This window comes from Lynx rufus, unplaced genomic scaffold (assembly GCF_022079265.1).
Source record: "Lynx rufus isolate CCGP_SWC_20201006 ecotype Redwood Valley unplaced genomic scaffold, mLynRuf1.p SCAF_8, whole genome shotgun sequence".
Classification (NCBI taxonomy): Eukaryota; Metazoa; Chordata; class Mammalia; order Carnivora; family Felidae; genus Lynx; species Lynx rufus.
In genome coordinates this window covers 86,609,432-86,630,730 of record NW_025814896.1, presented here as the reverse complement: position 1 = coordinate 86,630,730, position 21,299 = coordinate 86,609,432, and the positions used below count along the sequence as shown (strand labels likewise).

Below are 21,299 nucleotides of genomic sequence, written 5' to 3'. Positions count from 1 at the left end.
CCCAGGAGAAATGCCCAACTGCTTCTGTGAAGCTGGAAATAAAGATTTCCCTATTAACCCTGGGACTCTCTGTCAGAATATATTAGCTGGAATTTAAATATAGCTTTCTTTCATAGGAAATTGATACATTTTCACTATAAAATGAGAAATTTACCAATTTCAGGCTTCCACACTGTACCTCATGCTCAGACTACCTTCCAATCCACAAAGGCAGGCAAACTGGGAGTTCTAGGTCAACTCTCCATTTTGTTTCTTCCTAAACAATAAGGCAGGGTGGGGAATGTTTACGCAGCCGTCATTCAAAGCATCGTGGTGCCTGGGGTTTGGGGCTGAGCTTCTTTTTCTCTCCTTTTTAAAAAATTTGGCCAAGCAGCAGCTGTGTCTTCTCTTCTAGGTTGTCTGCCTGAGCTGCTTGTAAGTTAGTCAGAGATGGAGAATTTTGAGGGTAGGTCAACGATAGAGCTATTAGAGACTAACATCTGAATTTTTACACCTTAAAATCTATGGTAAATATTGCAGCCCATGCTTCTCCTCAGATGAAATGAATTAATGCATAACGTTAGAGACACACACACACACACACACACACACACACACACACACACTAGCACACACTCACACAGGGTGATTTTTGTTTTGTTCTTTTTTAGTTTTGGTCTTTGTTTAAAAAAAGTTTGGAGCCATTATAAAAAGTAGCCAGAAAGGGATAAAAAACGTCTGTTTAACATCAACAGCCCATCTGACAATACTTAAGGCTTTGGTATGTCTTACTGGGCTACATAGGGCTCCATCCAGCATGGTTTCATGACTGAATGCTGCTTGATTATAAGGTCAAGGTGCTGTAGGCCAGGGATGAAGGTTGGCCTGACAGAAAATGAAGAGAACAGAAGACCCCCCCCCCCCCCCACCGCCGCTCCTCCCCAGGCCTCACAATGAGTATGACCTAACCCTGCCCCTTCATGGTCTGGCTCTCGTGCAAAGAACAGCCAGTCTTCCTGGCCATCCAGGGTCTGGCTTTTGTCCTTCAGCTGTCACTTCTGCCATTTTCGGTCCTGTGGAGGAGCTACTGGAAAGGGAGAAAATGGTTTCTCTAAAGGCTGCAAGCTTTCCAGCAAACCTGAAAACAGTCCTGGTTTTAATCTATCTGGAGGCCATATATCTGGGCATTACTTCACTTGTCTGAAATGGTCAGTCCCAATTTAATGAGAAGCATGGGGTACTGTAAATCCAGGGGGTGAAAACGGAGCAAAGGAAAATTAAGGCCGAATATCGGAAAATTTCCTGGTCATGAGCCTGGAATGAGGAAAGGGTGAAGTGTGGTTGCTGTGGTCAGTGCCCTAAATCAGACTGGGGAATGGGGGAGAGAAGCCCGATGTGGACTTCGTCTCTTGATGAGTTCCTCCTGGGTTTGCTTAGCAGATGCGCTCACCTGCCTCTCTGCTTCTCATATCGATTTTATAACATGCATGAAAAAAGTGAGTCGAATGCAATCCATTTAAAGATGTGTATGATTCTGACCACTTTCCCTGGGGAGCTAAGTCTTTCCAGTGTCTCTTGAAAGTTTTACATTGGGTGGGAGTGTTCTCCCTATTTATAGCGGGGGCAGAGAATGGACTGGTCATTCTGCATGAGCTGCATGCCCCCATCCACTCTCTGCCTTTCTCTGTCCTCCTAGCTCTATGCCCCAGAGGCCTGACCTCTACAGAAAACACCACCTGGTTGCCCTTTGGTTTGGCCGATAGGTGTACCAGAAGGAGATGAGGGCAAGATGAGGGCAAGATGAGGGAGAGGTCGGGGCATTTATTCCTTCTGTTCCCTCCCTGACCCCCTGCCTTCCTCGGTGGCTGCATTCTTTTAGGAGAGGGATCTGTAAACATTTTCTGTAAAGGGCATAGAGTAAATATTTTAAGCTTTGTAGCTTGAGGCAAACTCTAGGGTATTATATAGGAACTTACAAAACCATTTAAAAATAATAAAAACCACTCTTAGTTTGTGGGTCATATAAAAAACAGGCGGTAGGGCAGATTTAGATTGCTGATTCCCTTGCTATGGCCACAGCTCCCACTGGGTGGCCTCTTCTGGTCACTGGCTCAAATGATACCATCTCCCGTCCTTATCCTTCAGGCCTAGGGGGGTAACAGCTCTCACTGGTTGCCAGTCCCTGAATCCCTGGCCATCTCTGTGGGTTCTCTTAACCCTGCCCTCACCAAAAGTTCAACCCTCTTGAGTGTGCTTCTATTTCCTGCCCAGACTGTGACAAATCCAGCGAGAGGGTTCATGAAAGGGAAGCAGAGTTTACAGCACTATGTGAGGCTAAATGTTTTTCTAAGGCCCAGTGACATCCGCAGGCACCATGGCTAAGATGGGGCTCATCACGGAGCATGAAACTTGTTAAACAATATGAATGCTGACGTTCTGGGAGCAAGTCTGCCCTTCTTCTTGAGAGACAGTATACAATTTTACTTTTGAATTCCTTTCTGTGCTTCTATTCTGAAACCTCCTTGTTCTCACCCTTCCCTCAACACATAAGGTGACCTCTTTTTCTCTCCTCCCCTCAAAGTGATGGCAAGAAGAATGTCACCTTCTTTGAACTGATGGTACCAAAGCGATCTGTGCACATCACAGGAGATAGTCTCACCAGCAGGACACTCTGGGAGTGGTTTTGTAATTAAACTTATGTGTCAGCTCTTTAAAAAGAGATGGCGGAGTCCCTGTGCTATGCCAGGTACAGTGCTGTTTCCTGCAGGTTCAAAGATGAGTTAAGCAGAAGTGGTGCCCCCAGGGGGTCAAATCTGGTGGAGAGAAGACTCACATATGAGCAATCACACTAGCGGACTATTGTATAGAGGGAGCTGAGCAGGCCTTGGCTTGAGCTGCTCCACCAGCAGGAAGGCAAAGTGACCGTTCCCATGTCAGAGTATGACAGTACTGCTGAGGGGCTGTGCCCGTCCACCGACATCACACATCTTTCCCATCTGGCTGTCCGGGGCTTCCTTGACACTCAGATTCTCAACCATTTAACATTAATCCCGCCGTTGCGTCTGTGGTAGAAATAGGCTATGAAATCTAACGTGGGCCTCCTTGCAGAGACTTCTGACAAATTGCTGAGGTGTGGTCATGATCTTTTGGCCAGGTGCCAAGGTTCCTGCCCTCAGGGAACCTTCTATACGGCAGTGTGGCTGGAACCTTAGGTGACAATTTTTTTTTAAATTTTTTTTACATTTATTTATTTTTGAGAGACAGAATGAGACAAAGTGAGAGTGGGGGAGAGGGCAGCGAGAGAGGGAGACACAGGATCGGAAGCAGGCTGCAGGCTCTGAGCTGTTAGCACAGAGCCCGATGCGGGGCTCGAACCCACAGACCGTGAGATCATGCCCTGAGCCGAAGTCGGACGCTCAACTGACTGAGCCACCCAGGCGCCCCTTCAGTGACAATTTCTTAAGTGGGCTTGTTCAATCCCAGATGGCTGGGCCCCACCCCTGAAGTTGTTGATTCAGTACATCTGGGTTGGGCCTGAGAATGTGCATTTCCAACAAGTTCCTGGGGGATGTTGATGTTGGTGGTCCAGGGACCACACTGTGAGAACCAGCAGTGGGACACAATGACTAAGGAGGAGGCTCATGAGCAGAGGCTGTGGAGGTAACGATAATTGGGGGCCACAGAGGGGTGTGGCTTAGGGAGTTTTGATGTTAGAAAGGGAGGCACTGGGGGGAAAAGGAGTTTCACCGAGAAAAAGCAAAGCAAGTTGTGACAGACAGCCTGTGTGCCTATGAAAGCCTTTTGTGAGAGTAAGTCATTAGGCCTGGGAATCTGTATTTTTAAAGCTCTCAGGGTGATTCTGATACTCAGCCAGGGTTGAGAACCTCTGTATACTTAGTATTGGCAGTACCCAGCACATACTAGGTACACAACAAACGCTCGTTGATGCTAACTCCAAGTGGGTGTTGGGAATGTTTTTAGACGTATGCATCCAGTTGTTTGTATCCCTATTTACTTCATAAAACTCAGTCCTAAACCACTGGTGATGGAGGAATAACATTCTCTCAAGCAGAAATTGGATTCTTCAAGCAGAATTAATGTTCTTTCAAAGTCCAGGATTACAGAAATGAAAACCTGGCGATAACCAAATATGTCATGTTAGTCACAAGGTATAGATGCCTAAAAACGACCTAATAGAAAATTCCCTTTCTTCTTCATCTCTGAGGTTCTATTTGGCTCCTTCCTGTCTGCACATGCATGCACGCCATTGCATGTTCTGCATTAGAAAATAATTAGAAGCAACCAGCTGTTAGTCAAGCAAGCTACATCTCGCCCACATCTTTCCAGAGTTCAAGCCATTGGCTGGGGTGGGGTGAGGTGGGGTGGGGTGGGAGGGGGTGAGCGCACTTATCTTAAAAAAGAATCTCCTTGCTTTAAACACAGCAAACCAAAACGAAAATACACTGCCAATTAGTGTGAGCATGAGCCAGCTTGGCTGAGAAGAGACAATTACCAATGAAATGTCACTCCATTGTTTAAAATGGTTATTTCTTTTGCGGCGCCTGCGTGGCTCAGGCAGTTAAGCGTCCAACTTTGGCTCAGGTCATGATCTTGCGGTTTGTCAGTTCGACCCTGCGTCGGGCTCTGTGCTGACAGCTCAGAGCCTGGAGCCTGCTTCAGATTCTGTGTCTCCCTCTCTCTCTGCCTCTCCCCTGTTCATACTGTCTCTTTCTCTCTCTCTCTCAAAAATAAATAAGCAATAAAGAAAATTTTTAAAAAATGTATTTCTTTTGATTTCATAGGAGAAGTGCTGCTCTAAAATTAGCAAATAACTGGGGTGCCTGGGTGGCTCAGTCTGTTGAGCATCTGACTTCGCCTCAGGTCATGATCTCACTGCTCGGCTCGTGAGTTCGAGCCCCATGTCGGGCTCTGTGTTGACAGCTCGGAGCCTGGAGTCTGCTTCGGATTCTGTGTCCCTCTCTCTCTCTGCCCCTCCCTCACTCATGCTCTGTCTCTCTTTCTCTCAAGAATAAATAAAACATTAAAAAAATTTTTTTTAAATTAGCAAATAACTCAGTGAATGATGATGAGTAGTATTTTTGCTCTTACTGGAAGAAGGGTGAGACTGTGTGGGTGCATGTGTATATGTGCATGATGCGAGCTGGCTCTTAAACTGGGTCCTTCTGACTTGAGGCCTTGGAATTGGCCCAGTTTCTGTTTGCAGTATAGAAATAGAGGAAGAACAAGAGGAAGAGAAAAGAAGTCTTCAGGAAGCACTAGCTACCTTCTATAGCTGAAATTCCCTAATAAGCCGAAGAGATTTAAGCTCTGGAGATATACAGGGGAAGAGAGATAGTGGAGAAAAGAAAAGGGGGGGGGTGGTTTTGCTCACAGACAGGACAAGTGAGTCCTAAATCCATGGCCAACACATGACGCACTGGCGGGAAGCTTGGAGAAAGGGGAATTGGCTTGTGTTATGGCAAGAGGAAGAGAGATAAGGCATCAAGGGGAATGCTGCCATTTTTGTTAGATAGTGGAACTGTCTACCAATGAAGCTGAGAGATGTTACAGGAATTTATGTGATCTTCTGGGGTTACTACTCCAGTCTCTTGACTCATATAGTCCACTTGGATTCTGCTAGTTTGCCATGGTGATTTTTAAAAAATGTTTATTTATTTTGAGAGAGAGAGAGTGAGCATGAGTGGGGGAGCAGCAGAGAGAGAGAGAGAGAGAGAGAAAGAGAGATAGAGAATCCCAAGCAGGCTCCATGCTGTCGGTGCAAAGCCTGATACCGGACTCGATCCCACCAACCGTGAGATCGTGACCTGAGCCCAAACTCAGAGTCAGACGCTTAACTGAACCATGAGGCACCCCAGCTGTGGTGATTTTAAAAAGCCTAGTTTCAACTTTGATAATGTGGAAATAGAGAAAATAAGTACGTGTACTTTTAAGTCCATGATTTTAGAAATTTGTTCCTTTGTGATACCTGGGATTTGGTTTGATATTTTATCATGTCAAAAGAATCTGAGTCTTGCTATGTGAGCATTTTATCAGGAGAGATGATGGGTTTCTGAGTAGAAAGGGACACACCTTGATTGGCGAGTACCACTTCCGGGGGGAAGAGGGCCGACGCATGTTGTTGTTGAGATTTCGAGGTTCGGGGAATTCGTACTCCTGCTCTGGCATCTTGACTCTCGCATTCTTTGCTTTTTCCAACTTAGCACCTTCTTCTGTGGAACCCTTTTCTCCCCAGCGAACCTACAATAAATAACATAGAATAAAACAAAATGACAAAATACAGTAAAATGCCTCTGGAGATGGGCATCATACATACATGTGTGATGTGCAATGTGAGTGCTACCCACTCCCCAATTCCTTTGGGTTTTTAGGGCCAGGGAAGAGGAAGGAGGGTGTGGAAAAAGGGAAAGAGAGAGGTTTGAAGGGGCAGGGAGAGCAAATCACACAGATGGATGTTTAGGGGAGGAATTGTCCAGTCTGGGGACAGCATGTACAACGGCCCTGCAGGCCCAGGAAAGAACTTTGGACTGTATTCCAGTGGGAGAGGAAACCACTGAGGTGTTTGAGCAGATAAACAAATTACTGTAAGTGGTGGGCAAGATATGGGGGTGCACAGTTAAAGGGGTGTACCTGCCATCTCTCCATCTGACGCCTTATAATCCAAATTCCCACCAGACCTCAAGTATGAGCTTTCACCACTTTTATCTGGTTTTCCATCACGGAGTCGTCGGCACAGAGATGTGAGTACTTGAAGCTGTATCTTACCTCCATCCTTTTAATGCCTCCAACGCCTCGCCCACCATAGTAAGAGGCATCTACAGTAGGCCACTTTTTTTTGGGCAGACCATCGTCATCTTCTTCCTGCAGAGAGATTGTCATATGTGAAGGAAGCAAAGCACCACTGCTGTATGTACGTGTCCACTTTGGCAAAGTGAATGGGAATCGACTGCCTGGGTTAAACCTCAGAGCTTCCTAGGCCGTCCGTGGGGCAAGTCACTTAAGCTATCTGAGTTTATCTTCCTTATCAGTAAAGCGGGGGTAAAAGCGCTCCTGCCTCCTTAGGTTGTAGCACAATCCAGGAACCCATTCTCTGCTGCATCTCTACTCTTTCGTAGGGCGGTTCACCTAATCCCATCTACATGCTGATGACTTGTGTTTCTATCTTTATCCCCGATTCCTCTGAACCCAACTGCTGACTCGACATTGACATCTCCCTTCAGGGGACTAATAGCCATCTCAGTAGTACCACGTCAAAGAGGAGTCTCCCCATCGTCTCCTCATCTTAAACTTGCTCGTCCTGCAGTATTCCCCACTGCCTGGAGTCACCCTTGAATCCCCCCTCCCCCCACCTCATCTCAACTTGCCAGCAGATTCTGTTGACCTTACTTCTAAAAGACCCCACAGCTATGACTTCTCCACCTCCACCTCCATCCCCACCCCACCACACTGGTCCCAAGCCCCCTCCGCTTTCTGTAGGATACTGCAGTAGCCACTGACTGGCTTCCCTGCTGTGTTCCTCGCCTACAATCCGTTTTCCACAAAGCAGCAGAGGAAAATCCAAACCCAGCTCTGCCCTGTGAGCTCTGGCCTTGGCTCACCTCTCCAGCCTTCTTCCTTACCACACTCCACCTCCCTGTACTCCAACCTGCTTGCCCTCCCTCTGTCCCTCAAAGAGCACATTCCTGTCTCGAGGCCTGTGCACAAGCTGTCCCCTGACCCAAGAATGCTCTTGCCTTGCTCTTCTCATGGCCGGATCCTTCCTATCACTCTTTGAGAGGACTTCCCTGGACATCCGTCTAAAGCAGCCCCAGTCTCCTCATCCCATCAGTCTGTTTCAGTTTCAGTTATGGACCCTTTCATGCCTTGATATTTATTTACTATTGGCTGGAGTGTAAGTTCCATGGAAGCCTCTGTTTACTCGTCATGTTTACCATTGCATTTTCAGCTTTTAGAATGGCACCTAGAATGTGGGAGGTGCCCAAGAGTTATCTGTTGAATTTACAAACAAATTAAATGAAGTGATTCAAATAAAGCAGTTAACTCAGTGTCTGCCACTTAGTTCAGTGACAAGAAGCTAGCGCTTACTGTATTTTTTAAGATGAAGGGAGAAAACAAGAGGAACTTGTAACTTTATGGATGGAAAAGAGAAGGCTAATTAGCAAAACTGCTCCTTATCTTGGCACCGTAATTATTCCTGTTGAGGGGAGAAAAATCTCCACCATCTACAGTCACAGGTGGGTGACAGAGGAGTAGCATGATTTCCCTCCTGGGTAAAGAAAGGAAGCTGCAAAAAAGGAGTCTGCAAAACAGAAGAACAAGCCAAAGAGGCTGAAAATCCTCAGAACAGGCCTGCTTCCCACAGCCTGTGTTGGTGGTACTGGAGAGTCAAGGACTCAGACTGGAGTCCTAGGTAGGGCCAATTCTATCAGTGGGTGGAAAGGGGATCCCATGCAGGAGGCAAGGAACAAAGCAAGGACAAGTGGTCAGCAATACAGAGACCCAGAGATGACAAAGCACCACAGTAACACATGGAGACTCTCTGGGTGACTTACTGTGCTTGGGACGGGCAGGCTTCTTTTTAGAAAATCAAAAAAATGTCTATATCTTTTTATTTTTATTTATTTATTTTTTTAATTATTTCTTTCTTTCTTTATTTTTTTTTCAACGTTTATTTATTTTTGGGACAGAGAGAGACAGAGCATGAACGGGGGAGGGGCAGCGAGAGAAGGAGACACAGAATCGGAAACAGGCTCCAGGCTCTGAGCCATCAGCCCAGAGCCCGACGCGGGGCTCGAACTCACGGACCGCGAGATCGTGACCTGGCTGAAGTCGGACGCTTAACTGACTGCGCCACCCAGGCGCCCCCCAAAAATTTCTATATCTTAAAAGACACGATCACAGCAGACCAGAGGATTTGCAACATCTTGGCAGCTGACACTGGGCTGGTCTTTCTGTCTCTTTAAAACAGATCTTTCTTCCCCAGGGACTGTGGGTCCTGAACACAGAGTGTATTTTGTTGACCCTTGTATTCTAGGTCTTGTATGGAGCTGGTTCACAGGAGGTGATCAATAACCAGATACCGAATTCATGATAACTAGTTGAATTTAGGAAGTCTTTACCATGTATGTGCCAGTCACTCTTCCAAGTGCTTGACATTAACCTTTTAATCTCACAGCAGGCGGCATGGTAGGTGGTGCTATTATGTTCATTTTAGGGAGGAGGAATATAGAGGTTAAGGGTCTCAGGTCACCCAGTTTATAGGTGACAGAACTGCTTTCGAGTCCAGGTAGCCTCACTCCCATTTGTTTTTCAGTGTTGGCAAAGTTCTGGGTTTTGTCCTTTGGTTTTGCTTTTCCAGTCATTTGGTGGTACCAAATAAATGCTACTTTTCTACTTCTTCCCCCTTGTATCTGCTAATCTTGAAGATTTATGACTATAGCACATGATAAAATAGTAAAATAACACCAAAGAGCCCCAAATAACACATTCACACTATTTTACTTTATGATAGAACCTCAGAAAGTTTAGGATGTTAAACCAAGACCCTTACGTATCTTACACACACGGTTCAAGTATCCCTGGAGGCGGGTGTATGTGTCTGTGTGTCATATAGGAAATGTGGCTTCACTCCTGGTCTAGTGCAGTTTCTTTCCCAAAGGAGATAAATGAAATGATATCACCCAAAACTGAACATAACAGCACCAAGCATGTAAGAAACTCCAAGAATAAAGCTGACTTATTCAGCAGGGAACTGAAATGGTCTCATGAGTCTCCTAATTTTTTTAAAGAACAGGAGTACAAACATTGGAGACCATTTATTAGGGCCTTTTCATTGCACAGGAGAGGACAGTCAGATCCAGAGAAATGAAGGGACCAGTGGAGTTGAAGTTCTGGTCCTGTTCCCTGATGCCTGGATCTCCCCCCTATTTGCACCCAGAGCTGCTCTTCCTTACATCCTCCCTCCCACCACGGACTTGCTGCAGCCTCTGGTCTGCGCTCTCCTGAGCATGTGCAGCAGGGGCTGGCCTTTCCACAACAGGAAATGCCGGGACTTCAATCTGCTCCACCAAGCCTGCCGTGTAATCCCCTGACCCGAGCTCGCCTGCCAAACTCAAACAACAACAGCAAAGACAACACAAAGGCCCAGGGTTTGACCAACGGGAGAGTCAGAATTTCCCTGCAGTTACCATGGCTCTGTTTACACATTCTAGAGACGGGAGGGTTTTGCAATCTTCAGAAGAGAAGGGAATCTTTGATGTGTCTTTTCATTTGGCCAAAAACTGATGGAGTAAAATCACAGTCCCCAGCAATGCCACAAAGAAAATTGGCAGCACCTGAAGTGAATCTCTACCTTGAATGAAGTATAAAGTCTCTCTTGCAGAGGCCCTCTCACACTGCCCTTCAAGAACATTAGCAGGGTGAGAAAGAACTTCTGGTACACAAATCCTCTGTGATCACTGGAGGACAGACAGGCTAAGCCACATTGCTTTGGGTGAGCAAAGTAGTAGGGGTGGAGGGTTTGCGGGCAGCCAGCAGAAATGGGCACAAGAGAGTGGAGCTGAGATGCCAGGAAACTGCCAGGGTCCACCTGAGAAGAGGGCCCCAAGAGCCTCCTGGTGAACTGTGTTGCAACTCACCCTTGTACTTTTTTTAAGGCCCTTCTGCAGACGGTCTTGTGCCAGGGATGCCTTGGGGGGAGTGTGGGAATCAGGTTTGCAAGATGGTGTTTGGCAAATGAAGAAGATGAGATAAGGCCTAAGCAAGAGGTAGGAGTCAGTGGTGCCGGAAGAAACCGCAGAGATTAGGGAGGGATGCTGGTTTCCCATCAGGGGAAGTTATCTATAAATCTTAACGGATGTGGTGGCCCCAGACATGTTGGCTGCTGTTTGGGTAAAAGTGGCTGCACCATTACTCAGATGGTAGAGGCCCCTTCTGAACTGCTTGTCCTCAGGCAGCCCTGCTCCCGGAAGAAATAGCTCTAGAACATGGAATCTGACACACGCATTTGGTTAGCCCATAATTGGATTTGTCCTGTGCTGCCCTTGGACACTGAATTTTGCCATCTTTCCAGTCATACCAGGCTTAGGTACAAGCACATGCTTCAGCATTCATGGCTCCATATGCTCGGAACATCCTTCCTCTACGTCTACTTATCATTTAGAATATCGCTGGCATGTAACCTATTCTGTGAAGAAGTCTTTGATTCAGTGCTCTATCATGGGCCAAACAAACTCTCAACCCTCAATTCACTGCACTGCATGTACCAGTGGGAATGATCTATGGAAAAGAGAATGGACCTGAAAGAGAATTGAGCCCAAGGAAATGGTTTCATTTAACATTTCATTGACCTGTAACACATTTTAAACCCTTATGATAAGCCCTATATGGCCACCGACAACAGCCCCTTATTTGTCTATTCCTTCATTTACTCACTCAAGCAACTGGAGTTGAGCCCCCCACTACTTGCCAGCACAGGGCTATATTTTGAGAAAAATAAAGACAACGGAAGGAATACAACTGTCAACAAGATTGTCCACGTTTATAGAGGAACATGTTTGGTGAGGGTGATGACATGAGTAAAGGACCAAGGCCACTGAAACTCCCAGGCCCACGAGGCTCTGGGGGGCAGAACCCGAGGTAGAACTAGCTATCCTGTCTCATCTGAAGTCTTTGGGGAGAAGCCAGAGAAGTCACCCTCAATGGCAGTCTTGGAGATGAATTCCTAGGAGTGAATTGGCAAGTCAGAAAAGTCCAACAACACTTCTCTATGTAAATACAAAAAATCCCAACTGACTTGAGATTTCCCCCTTCTGAGTTGCATTTAACATGTCATGACCCCATATCCTATCTCTTCAAATACACGCAATGATTAAGGACAGCACTGTGATTGTCCTGTATTCTTCAGTGAAGGATAGTGTATTTACTTTTTTAATAATGATGTTCCTTTTTCAAACTATTGACATACAGAATATTGAATTCTGAAACTGTTCTAGGACTTCTGTTTGGGGCGTACGTGTGTGTGTGTGTGTCTGTGTGTGTGTGCGCATGAGAGTGTGTACTTGATGACCACTGGAAAGAAGATGCCTGGCAGTAGCTTGGCCTTCTGCCTTTCAGAGTGGGGATCTACTCTGGCTGTCTGTGTAGACATAGCTGTGAAGGGGTTCAACTTGTCTGTTCCTAGACAAGTTGTATAATTTTTCCATAGCTCGGTTTTCGCATCTAAAAATTCTTGCCACAGAGAAATTGTTAGGACGAGTGAGCATGATAATGAACCTAAAAATAAGTTCATTATTCAAGGCCAGGTGCTTATGGTTAATTGCATGCCCACCGTCAATGCCTTCAATATGCATCCCTCTCCCTCCCCAACAGAAAAACCATTGAAGGTGATTTAGAACTGAATCATCAGATGAAGTACTCCATTATTGGGTTCCCCCTTAAGCTGCCAGTATTTTGGAGTAGCTAGAGGCTTCATGAGGAATCCTCACTCTGCTGCCAATTAGAGAGGATTCTCAACCCAAGAAATACCCATCTTAGTTGTTAAAATTGAGCCTTCTTGCTTTTGTTGAGGTCTCAAAATTTTTCTTTGTCCTCTCTTTATATAGAGGTATCACTGTTGGTTGCATGGAATCTTGAAAAGTCATGCTTTTTTATATTATGCATTTTGATAATTCCTTATTAAAGAGGACCACTGAGAGCTTGTTATAAAGTTGTGTTCATTCTAAGTTTAGCTATTTAAATAGTACATGTGTCTCCCTTAGGATATGAAGCTTATAGAACTGATAAAAGCTTGGATAAATAATACCGAACTTGTTCACATATATGGCAGAGCGTTTGACTTCAGAGAGCTATTGAGTGTTAGACACTGTGTTAAGCTCTTCGGGGATAAATCCGTGATTAATGAGATATAGATCCTGACCTTCAAGTAGCTAATGAACTTAACCTTTGATGCAGAAGAAAAGATCAATAAAATACCCTGGGAATGCAGAGAAGGGGGAAATGAGAAATTAGTCCTGATGGAAGGAATTATAGAGCGTTTTGTGGAGATAATAGCACATGAGCTGTACCTGAAGGATTGACAGGATTTAAATGCAGGGAGCTGGAATGGAGAGGGTTCTAGAAGTCTAGATTCAGACTATGATTTTCAGGGCACTGTGTAAGATACTATGTAGGTATAGATTATGTTATCTGTTCCTGTGGGATTTCTTTCTTTCTTTCTTTCTTTTTTTCTGCTGAAACATATTAGGAAGGAGATTAGGGCTGCTTAACTCACAAGGCCAAGGAACTTTCAAGGCCAACAAACATGTTGAGTGATCAGCACAGCCTGCAGTCTGCCCCAGCCAGCCCAGAAGCTCCTTGAGGTCTAACACAACCCTTTAGATCTCAAGCATCCTAGGGTTGTCCTTCTGTTTCAGAAGCCAGGTCTGCCTTCTTCAGGTAAAAGTAGGACTTCTATAGAAATATTAGATGAAACTAGGTGGTTTTGGGTAAACCACACCCCACGGTCTTGTACCTAAGTCCCCTGGTGTGTTTCGACCACAGTGGCTGCTTCCAAAGGCAAATGCAGAGTCAGCACCAGAAAAAAGGGCAACAGCTCCTTTAACTGAACATAATAAGGGGAGGGAACATTCTTCACCTCGGGGCAAACAGAGCAACTTCATCAAGCAAAAGCCTCTTGCCCTATTTTCCTTTGGGAATATAAGAGACAGCTGCACATAACAGAAACACAGCCAAATTGGAACCCGTGGAACTAGCCACGGTGCTTTCTCTTGAAGGATTAAGAAAGGCTTTTGTGGATGTAAAGAGGGTTTTATCCTCCCTCTTTGCACAGCAATGTAATTTCCTCCCTTGATTTCTGGGCAAAAAGTTAGCATTCCAACAATATGTGCTTTAATTGAGTGCAGCTATTAAATCCCTTGGCTTACATGCATATGGTTCAGGATATAACAGACTGGTGGAATGTTAAATTCAATCATTATTCTTTCTGTATGCAGGAAACTTGATGAAGGCATTGGTTAGAGGAATGGCCAGGAGGCAGTGCTCAGTTTGCATACAATAGACCTTAGGGATTGAGGACTGTGAACTTGAATCCTCACCCCTGTGTCTTTTGATCCCACTGTTTTCAGACCTGTACCCTGGCTTCTAAATTGGTGAGTGATGCATCCAAAGGAGGCCTGTTGCTCTGAGAGTGATCAGAGGATCAGAAAAGCCACCAGCCGGGTACTCCGGCCCAGGGATTCTCCTTCTCACCATTAGCCTTTAATGCCTCCACCATATTCTACTCTAGGCCACGCTTGCACCAGAACTGCTTACTGGCCCATTTATGGTGGAGTCTAAGATGTTTTTCCTCCCTTCAAATGATGAAGATTTGGGAGCAAGGCCAGGATATTAGCATATCTTCTCCCACCACCACCTCCCCCGCCCTCCCATACATTATTATTACTGCCTGGCTAATCTTTAGGCATTGTGTTAAATTAAAGAAAAATGGAATACTTCAGCATCAGGCTGTTCCTAGAATCACTAATTGTTTGGAGAATGTATCAAATTTGCCCTGATCTACATACATGAAGCATAGTCTCTGCAGGGAAAAGAGAAATCTAAAATGTCCGTTTTAAAGGGAAAAATTGTATTGATAAAAATATTTATATTTGCATCTCAGATTTTATCTCTGCAGGTGGAAAATGCTCCCAAACTATTCTGTCCGTGGCTGCAGTTCAGTTCAGTTTCTGTTAACCTTGGTCAGTCCAGTTTGTTCAACCTTGGTTCGGAAAGGACCAAAAACTTCCCTCCCTGCTACCTCAGATACAATGGGAGCCTGGGCCTGACTCAGCTCTGTGTTGCAGGGGCCTGAGTCCTGGGCCAGCCCAGCCCACTCTCTGCTCCACTTTACCACTCTGTCCATCCCGCTGCACCCTGCTCTTGTCACTTACCTCACTCTCCTCTGCAGGGGGTGGAGGGACCTCCTTGATAATCTGAAAAGGGGGAAAAAAAAAGAGAACAAGTCAGTGGAAATATTTGGCCACCTGCCCTCCAACAGGCCTGTCCTCAAGAAATGCCTTGGTAGTATGGCCATAATTACCACCACAATGGGCCCAAGCAAGAAAGGCTTAATCAATGCCATGATGTGTCTTTCTGGGCAGAATAGCTCAGTTAGTTAGAGCATGATCCAGACTGAGGGTTCCATTTTCAATTGTGTCTGTTTTATACAGAGAAAAAATATTCCACAAGTAAGTTTCATCTCTTATCCCGGGTTGCTATCTTGCAAATGTATTCACTCACTTATGCATCCAGTCATTCATGCATCAAATCCTCTATCTACCAATCCAAACTGCTACACATTTAACAAAGAGCTACACCCAATATAAGTTAAGATGATGCTGCAGAAATGGGTCAGGTATGGACCACACTCAAACTACTGGCAGTCTTGTTAACTGTCGCCGGCCCCAAATGGTACCTGCCCCAGGAGGGAGAGTGTGATGGTCAGACCAATTCCCGACAGAGGGCAGCAAAGGAGGGATAACCAGGGATTTCTTTCAGGACCCTGACATTTAAGGGGTACAGAGATTTACATTACAATGCTATAAGATTGTATGCTGCAACTTCCCCATCATCAGGGCTGAAGAGAGATATGTGGACAGTCTAGGCAGGGAAAGCGATCTGGAACCCCTTCTAATCAATAAGAGGATGATCGACACATGGGAGGAGGATGGTTTGGTGACAGTGAGCAGCTTCTCCTCTTGCTTGTCCCCAGTTTGCTCACCCCATGCATAAAAGGAAAGCCCCTGTAGTTAATTATATTAGAGTCTTTTACAAAGCGGCTTGGCCATGTCCCCTGGGGGCTCCCTCCTCTCCCCCCATGCTTATTAGAATTTTGAGTCCCCTACGTGTAGTCTTTTCCTTAGACAATTCTGGTAAATACAGACTTATTATATATCTCTTGATGTCCTAGTGTCAGGGCTGTTTGTGCCCGGATACTCAGGCACTGCCCACAGGACGAACCAGATCCTTAATCTTTTAGTTGGAGAGCTCTCCCGGTTGCTGACCTGGCTGCCTATTGGGCATCAAGGTCTTCCTCACCTTTCCCTCACGAGCACATGTCTCCTTTGATTTGATGATTATTTGGGGCCTCATTTGGGCTCTGATCCCCATTGCTCTCACCCACACTACCATTATCTGTAATGTCATCTCTGTATATTGAGACAGGCTACTGACTTGACGTTGTATTAACACCAGTCAGGGAACGAAGACTCCAGCCATCTAAAAGGATGGTACTCAATTAATTAAGAGGCAGAGATTAAGGGCTCCAGGGGTTTCAAGCTGCCATTTCATCTGCCTCCACTTCCTGGCCACTGTGGGAAGCCTTCTGAAGGTCTTTGGAAAGCACAAAGCCATGATTTTGCTCACCCACTCAACACTGGCTCTGAATTCCTTAAGGGAAATCTCTGAGGAGGGCCATTACTGATTTTAAAACAGGAAATGTGATGATTTGAAAACAGGAAATGTCCAGAAATTGGAGGGAGGAGTGAGGAGCTGGGGATGGCAATCTGGAATGCATCTCTTTTCTTAGGGCAGGGTTGGGAGGGGAGTGAGAGGGAGAGCAGGATATTTGGGAAACCCAGACAGATGTTGACAAGAGTGCTGTGGGCAGTGTGCATGGCAAGTATGCTGGGCATACAGAGAGGTTCCATGCAGAACAGCTGGGCTTCTGTCTTCACAGTGCTACCAGCTTCCTCCCTCACCACATGGAAGTGTAGCATCGTTGTCCAATGCGAACCCCAGACCGGCCTTTTTCTGATTGTGAAGATTTGACAAATCCTTGAACCTCCCTGAGCTCTACTCTCCTAATCTGTTAAATGGGAATAATGTGACCTTGTAGCGTCATGATGAACAATAATGTTTGTCAAACATCTGGTATAGAGTGGGTGTTCAGTAAATGGTGTGTGCATTATTATTCTCCTTTTCCTTTCTTTCCTTTCTCCTTTCTCTGTCTCTCCTTTATTACCCCTTTAAGGAAGGTTTCACTTGACTCCCTGCGTATACTAAATGACTATGTATGGTGGTTTCCAAGCCAGAGCTTCATAAAATGAGTAAGACAGGAGGCTGGTGTTCAGAAAGTGGTCAGGGGGCTTGAGAGTGACCAGGGACTTCAGGGTGGTGAGCATCAGTATGTTTCAGCACATATGTGTAGGCACATGACATCAGCCAGGAAGTGCAGCACCACGTGGCCTATCACTCAGACCAACCCAACTGCGGTTGCCGTTCAGTGTCACTTACTGAGAATTTATTGAATTCTACATCTACATCCACTATTGAATGTCCGAAGGGGGACCTACAAGACAATGCCAAGATACAAAATTTATTAAGTATTAATCTGTAATCCAGATTCCATGCTTACGCACTGTAAATGGGCACCTGAGCTTCTGGAAAAATGCCACCATGTTCAGGTAAACAGGATTAGGCACCTCCAATCTGGCCTTACTGGTTGGGTGTCTGGCTGCATTGAGCAGGAATGAGGAAGAAGTCTTCCTGGTGCTTCAAGCTCCACCACCACCCAGCCTCCTCCCCTGGGACAGGGAGCAGCTTGCCATAGGACAACAGGAGAGCGTTTCAAAGCTTGATCCAGACAGGCAAAGTTGAAGTCATGACATGATTATTCCAAGCTGCGAAGCTGGACGGGCTGTCTGTGAATGAGCCAAAGCCCCGTGCCAAGACCAGCACATGGGCCCCCAAAGGAGTGCTCTGCACGTCGGCCCTCTCCACCTCACCCCTGCGGAAGACCAGAGCTCATGCCTAGAAGAGAAGCTGGGCAACATACCGTGTCGCTCTTGAGCCTGCGGTACCACCACAGCCTTGCTGCGCAGTGGCCCAGGGCCCACCGGATTAAACTCAAACTGCATCTCCACAAGGCCTGTGTGATGTGGCCCCACCTCTCCACTTCATCCCTCTTCGCTCTTCCCTTCACTTTTTGAGCTTCAGCGTCTTGGTCACCTTTCTGCTTCTTCCATGCACCCCATTGCTTCTCACTTGTAGCCTAAATGCTTGCTATCCCTCAAGCTCTCCTCTATGGGATCTCACATAGCCCAGTGTCTTTTGTAGCACTTTTAATTAACAGATTAATTCAACACTTCTTTGCTTCCAACTAGTGTGACTAGAAAGTGTTTATTTCTAACTAGAACGCAAGTTAGAACCAGGGCTAAGCACTGCCAAGAGAAGGCTTGATTTGGCCCACTGCCCTTCTTAGAAGGTTCCGGGAGATTCCTCTTGGTTGTGAGTGGGCTCATCAGATCCTTCCCCATTAGGGGGACACATAGAAGATGGTAGGTTGAAGAGCTCCTTAATTAATGTTTCAAAGGAGAACATTCAATAAACATATTTATGGAATAACATGGTAGAACTGAATGGGGGGTAAATCTGGGGACATGCTTTTCCTCCAGAGGCCGGCAGCACTTCTCCACCTACTACCGTCTTTAGCTTGGGTATTTTGAATGGGCAGAAGGTGACCATTTGCTTCCTTGGGAGAACTGCCCTGGAAATCCTTCTGCGTTGATGTAAATTCTGTCTTGAGGTAAAGGGGATAAGAAAAATGAGATGGAATATGGACTTCTGAATTCTATTAGTGTTTCTTTGCTATCTGAGAATTTCTTGAAACTATCTCTGCTGTGACTTGGGAGAAATTCCCCCTCTCCCCTCTTATCAGTTTTAGCCGTGTTTGCGTAGGTAGACATGAGATAGGATTTGACAGAGGCTGTTGTATGGATAAAGGAAAGAAAAGACCAGGTAGAAACTTATTAAACTGAAATCTTACTGACAGCTTCTCATTGAGTCAAAACAAATGAAAGTTTTGCGTACACCCCTGAGTCTGGCTACTGGAAATGGTAATGATGAAGGTGTGGAGGTAGAGCCGGCATGGTATGAACACAGTAGGAAGATCATATATACCTAGGTCCTGTTTGATACCTAGGAACCTTACTCTGGTCTTATGAGTCAAGTTCAACCGTTTAGGTCTCTGTAATGCTCTCTTTGAAAATTAATTTTATAAAATGTTAAGGCGAAATATAGCACCTGGTGAGTTTATTTTGCTTATTTTTTTTTCCTCTAGAAGTATTCAAGTTTTGCTCCTAATTTGTATATTTTGATCATTGCCACTTGGTTTGCTCTTGCTAACTTTACTGCTACCGTCCTGTGTAGTGGAATGCAGAATGTAATCTACGCAGTTTTTCACACAGGCACCTCTCTTCTACCAGATGAGAACCACACTGGCTCACCAGACATTCCATTTAAAGCCGTGAGTCAGGTCAACATGCTCATGAGAAGCAGGAGGATGCCAGGCCGGGCTATTCCCACGTGGTCCCCTGCTATGTCCACACCACCATTTCACATCTCTCCTCTTTATCTTTTCTGACTCCTCTCTGTGGCAGCAGTTGGCTGTAGGCTAAGCTGTATGAGCTCATTTTAGACAGATGTTCATCTTATGGCTTGAGAAGTGGGACAAAACAGAGGACTTCTTTTTGGGTTCCCTTTCTCCATAAACTGTATTTAGGGGTTCAGTATCCTTACACAACCTGGATGAGAAGCATCTCCCGCAACCCCCTCTACACTGAAGGTGTGGTTCTCTTGTTGCAAAGGAGACACTTCCTTGATGCACAACCAGTTGTGTTGTCCAGACCAAGTTCAAGAGAACCGCTTAAAAAATACTACTCTGTTAACAAAATTAGGAACATGTCCTCTAATTTGAACTCAATTTTAAACTTCACTGAGTGTCAGAGGTACCTGGAGGGCTTCTTAAAACACAGATTTCTGGGCTGCATTCTGTAGTTTCTCATTAGTTGGTCTGGAGCGAGGTCCTTGTATTTCTAACGAATTCTCAAATGACGCTTATGTTCCTGGTCCATGGACCACACTTTGAGAATTATGAATTAGCTTATTTCTAACAATGCTAGCTTCAGTTAGGTATTCAGGGGTATGTTGTTGCTTCAGGTCAGACATTCCTGTTGAGAGTTGCTTATGGCTGATTAAAAACACTGGTTTCGAAAATGTTTCAGTCTAAAAATTATGGTGTCCCTGTTCTATTGTCAGGAACTATGGGATCTCGATTGCCCGTTTGTCAGCGCACTGGGGAAGACATAGAACTGTTTCTGGAGGAATCTCTCAGCTCTGCCTGCAGGCACTCTCTTGCTTTCTCTAGTGAGCATTTGTGCTCATCTGCCTGCAGAGCTGGCAGGGCCTGGATTCTTGGACCTGGCTCTGGAGCAATCCTAGCCAGATAGTTCCCTGGGACTTAGGACACGGATCTTAGCTTTCACGGTCTGCACTGTCAGCAGTGAACTCAGTGAACTGTTCATGTCTGCATCTTTGCATCTTTCTTCTGCACTGGACTCTCAGCCCCTAGAAGACATGTGTGTTCTTGGCCATCTTTTATCTCTGGCATGTGACTCAATGCTTGTTACTCAGTCACTATTTCTGGGAAGAATGGGTTTGCATTCCCACGGAGGTAAAGGTAAATAAAGAAAGCATTCCTTATTATTCTAAACTTCCTTGCCTCTCAGATAAGCACTTGAATGATTCAAGATTCAGGACTGGTCTCTCAACTGTCCATATAAATGCTTCTTTAGCAGTTAATATGCTAACAGTGCCAACTGCTGAGAGTCGGTTGTGACACTTAGATGCATCACGAGGATCTCATTAGGGTCATAGGTTGGATTTATATTAATTATAGTACTTCATTGGATACATCTATACCCCATTCTATTCCCTAGCCCCAGCCTCCAAGTAAACTCACTTGCCTGTAGTTCAAGAGTCCACTTTCCAAGCATAGTGTCCCAAACTAAATTTCTATTAAGGCTTCCTGAAAATTTGAAGGTGACAATTGCAGTCTCTTTTATTACAATACAGGTATGTAATATGTGAATCTGTTCATATGTGGTAGGTAAACTTGGCATAAAATCAGTAAACTGTGAGATCAGTGTACCTCAAAATTTGATTTTTCATGAGGCAAAAGAGAAGATTTTATATATATATATAATATATATTACATATATATTATATGTATATACATATATAATATATTAATATATATAATATTTATTATTATTAATAATAATTATTATATTATATATTATATAAATTTATATTTATATATATAATTTTATATAATATATAAAATATATAAATATATAATAATTATTAATAATTAATATATATTATATATAATATTATATAATACTTTATATATTATATATAATATATATACATATATATTATATATATACATATATGTATCATATATATTATATATAATATATATA

General features: G+C 44.8%; 1 protein-coding gene across 1 annotated transcript in view; it reads right to left on the bottom strand.

Annotated features, from left to right (window-relative positions):
* The window catches only part of ANTXR1 (ANTXR cell adhesion molecule 1), a 215,069-nt gene that overhangs the window by 51,635 nt on the left and 142,135 nt on the right, over window positions 1–21,299 (bottom strand). Inside the window, exons 14-16 of the mRNA XM_047069742.1 lie at window positions 14,925–14,966; window positions 6,763–6,858; window positions 6,070–6,237 (exon numbers count right to left, since the gene is read on the bottom strand). Coding sequence (XP_046925698.1) covers window positions 6,070–6,237; window positions 6,763–6,858; window positions 14,925–14,966 — 306 coding nt within the window. The remainder of the gene's footprint in view (window positions 1–6,069; window positions 6,238–6,762; window positions 6,859–14,924; window positions 14,967–21,299) is intronic.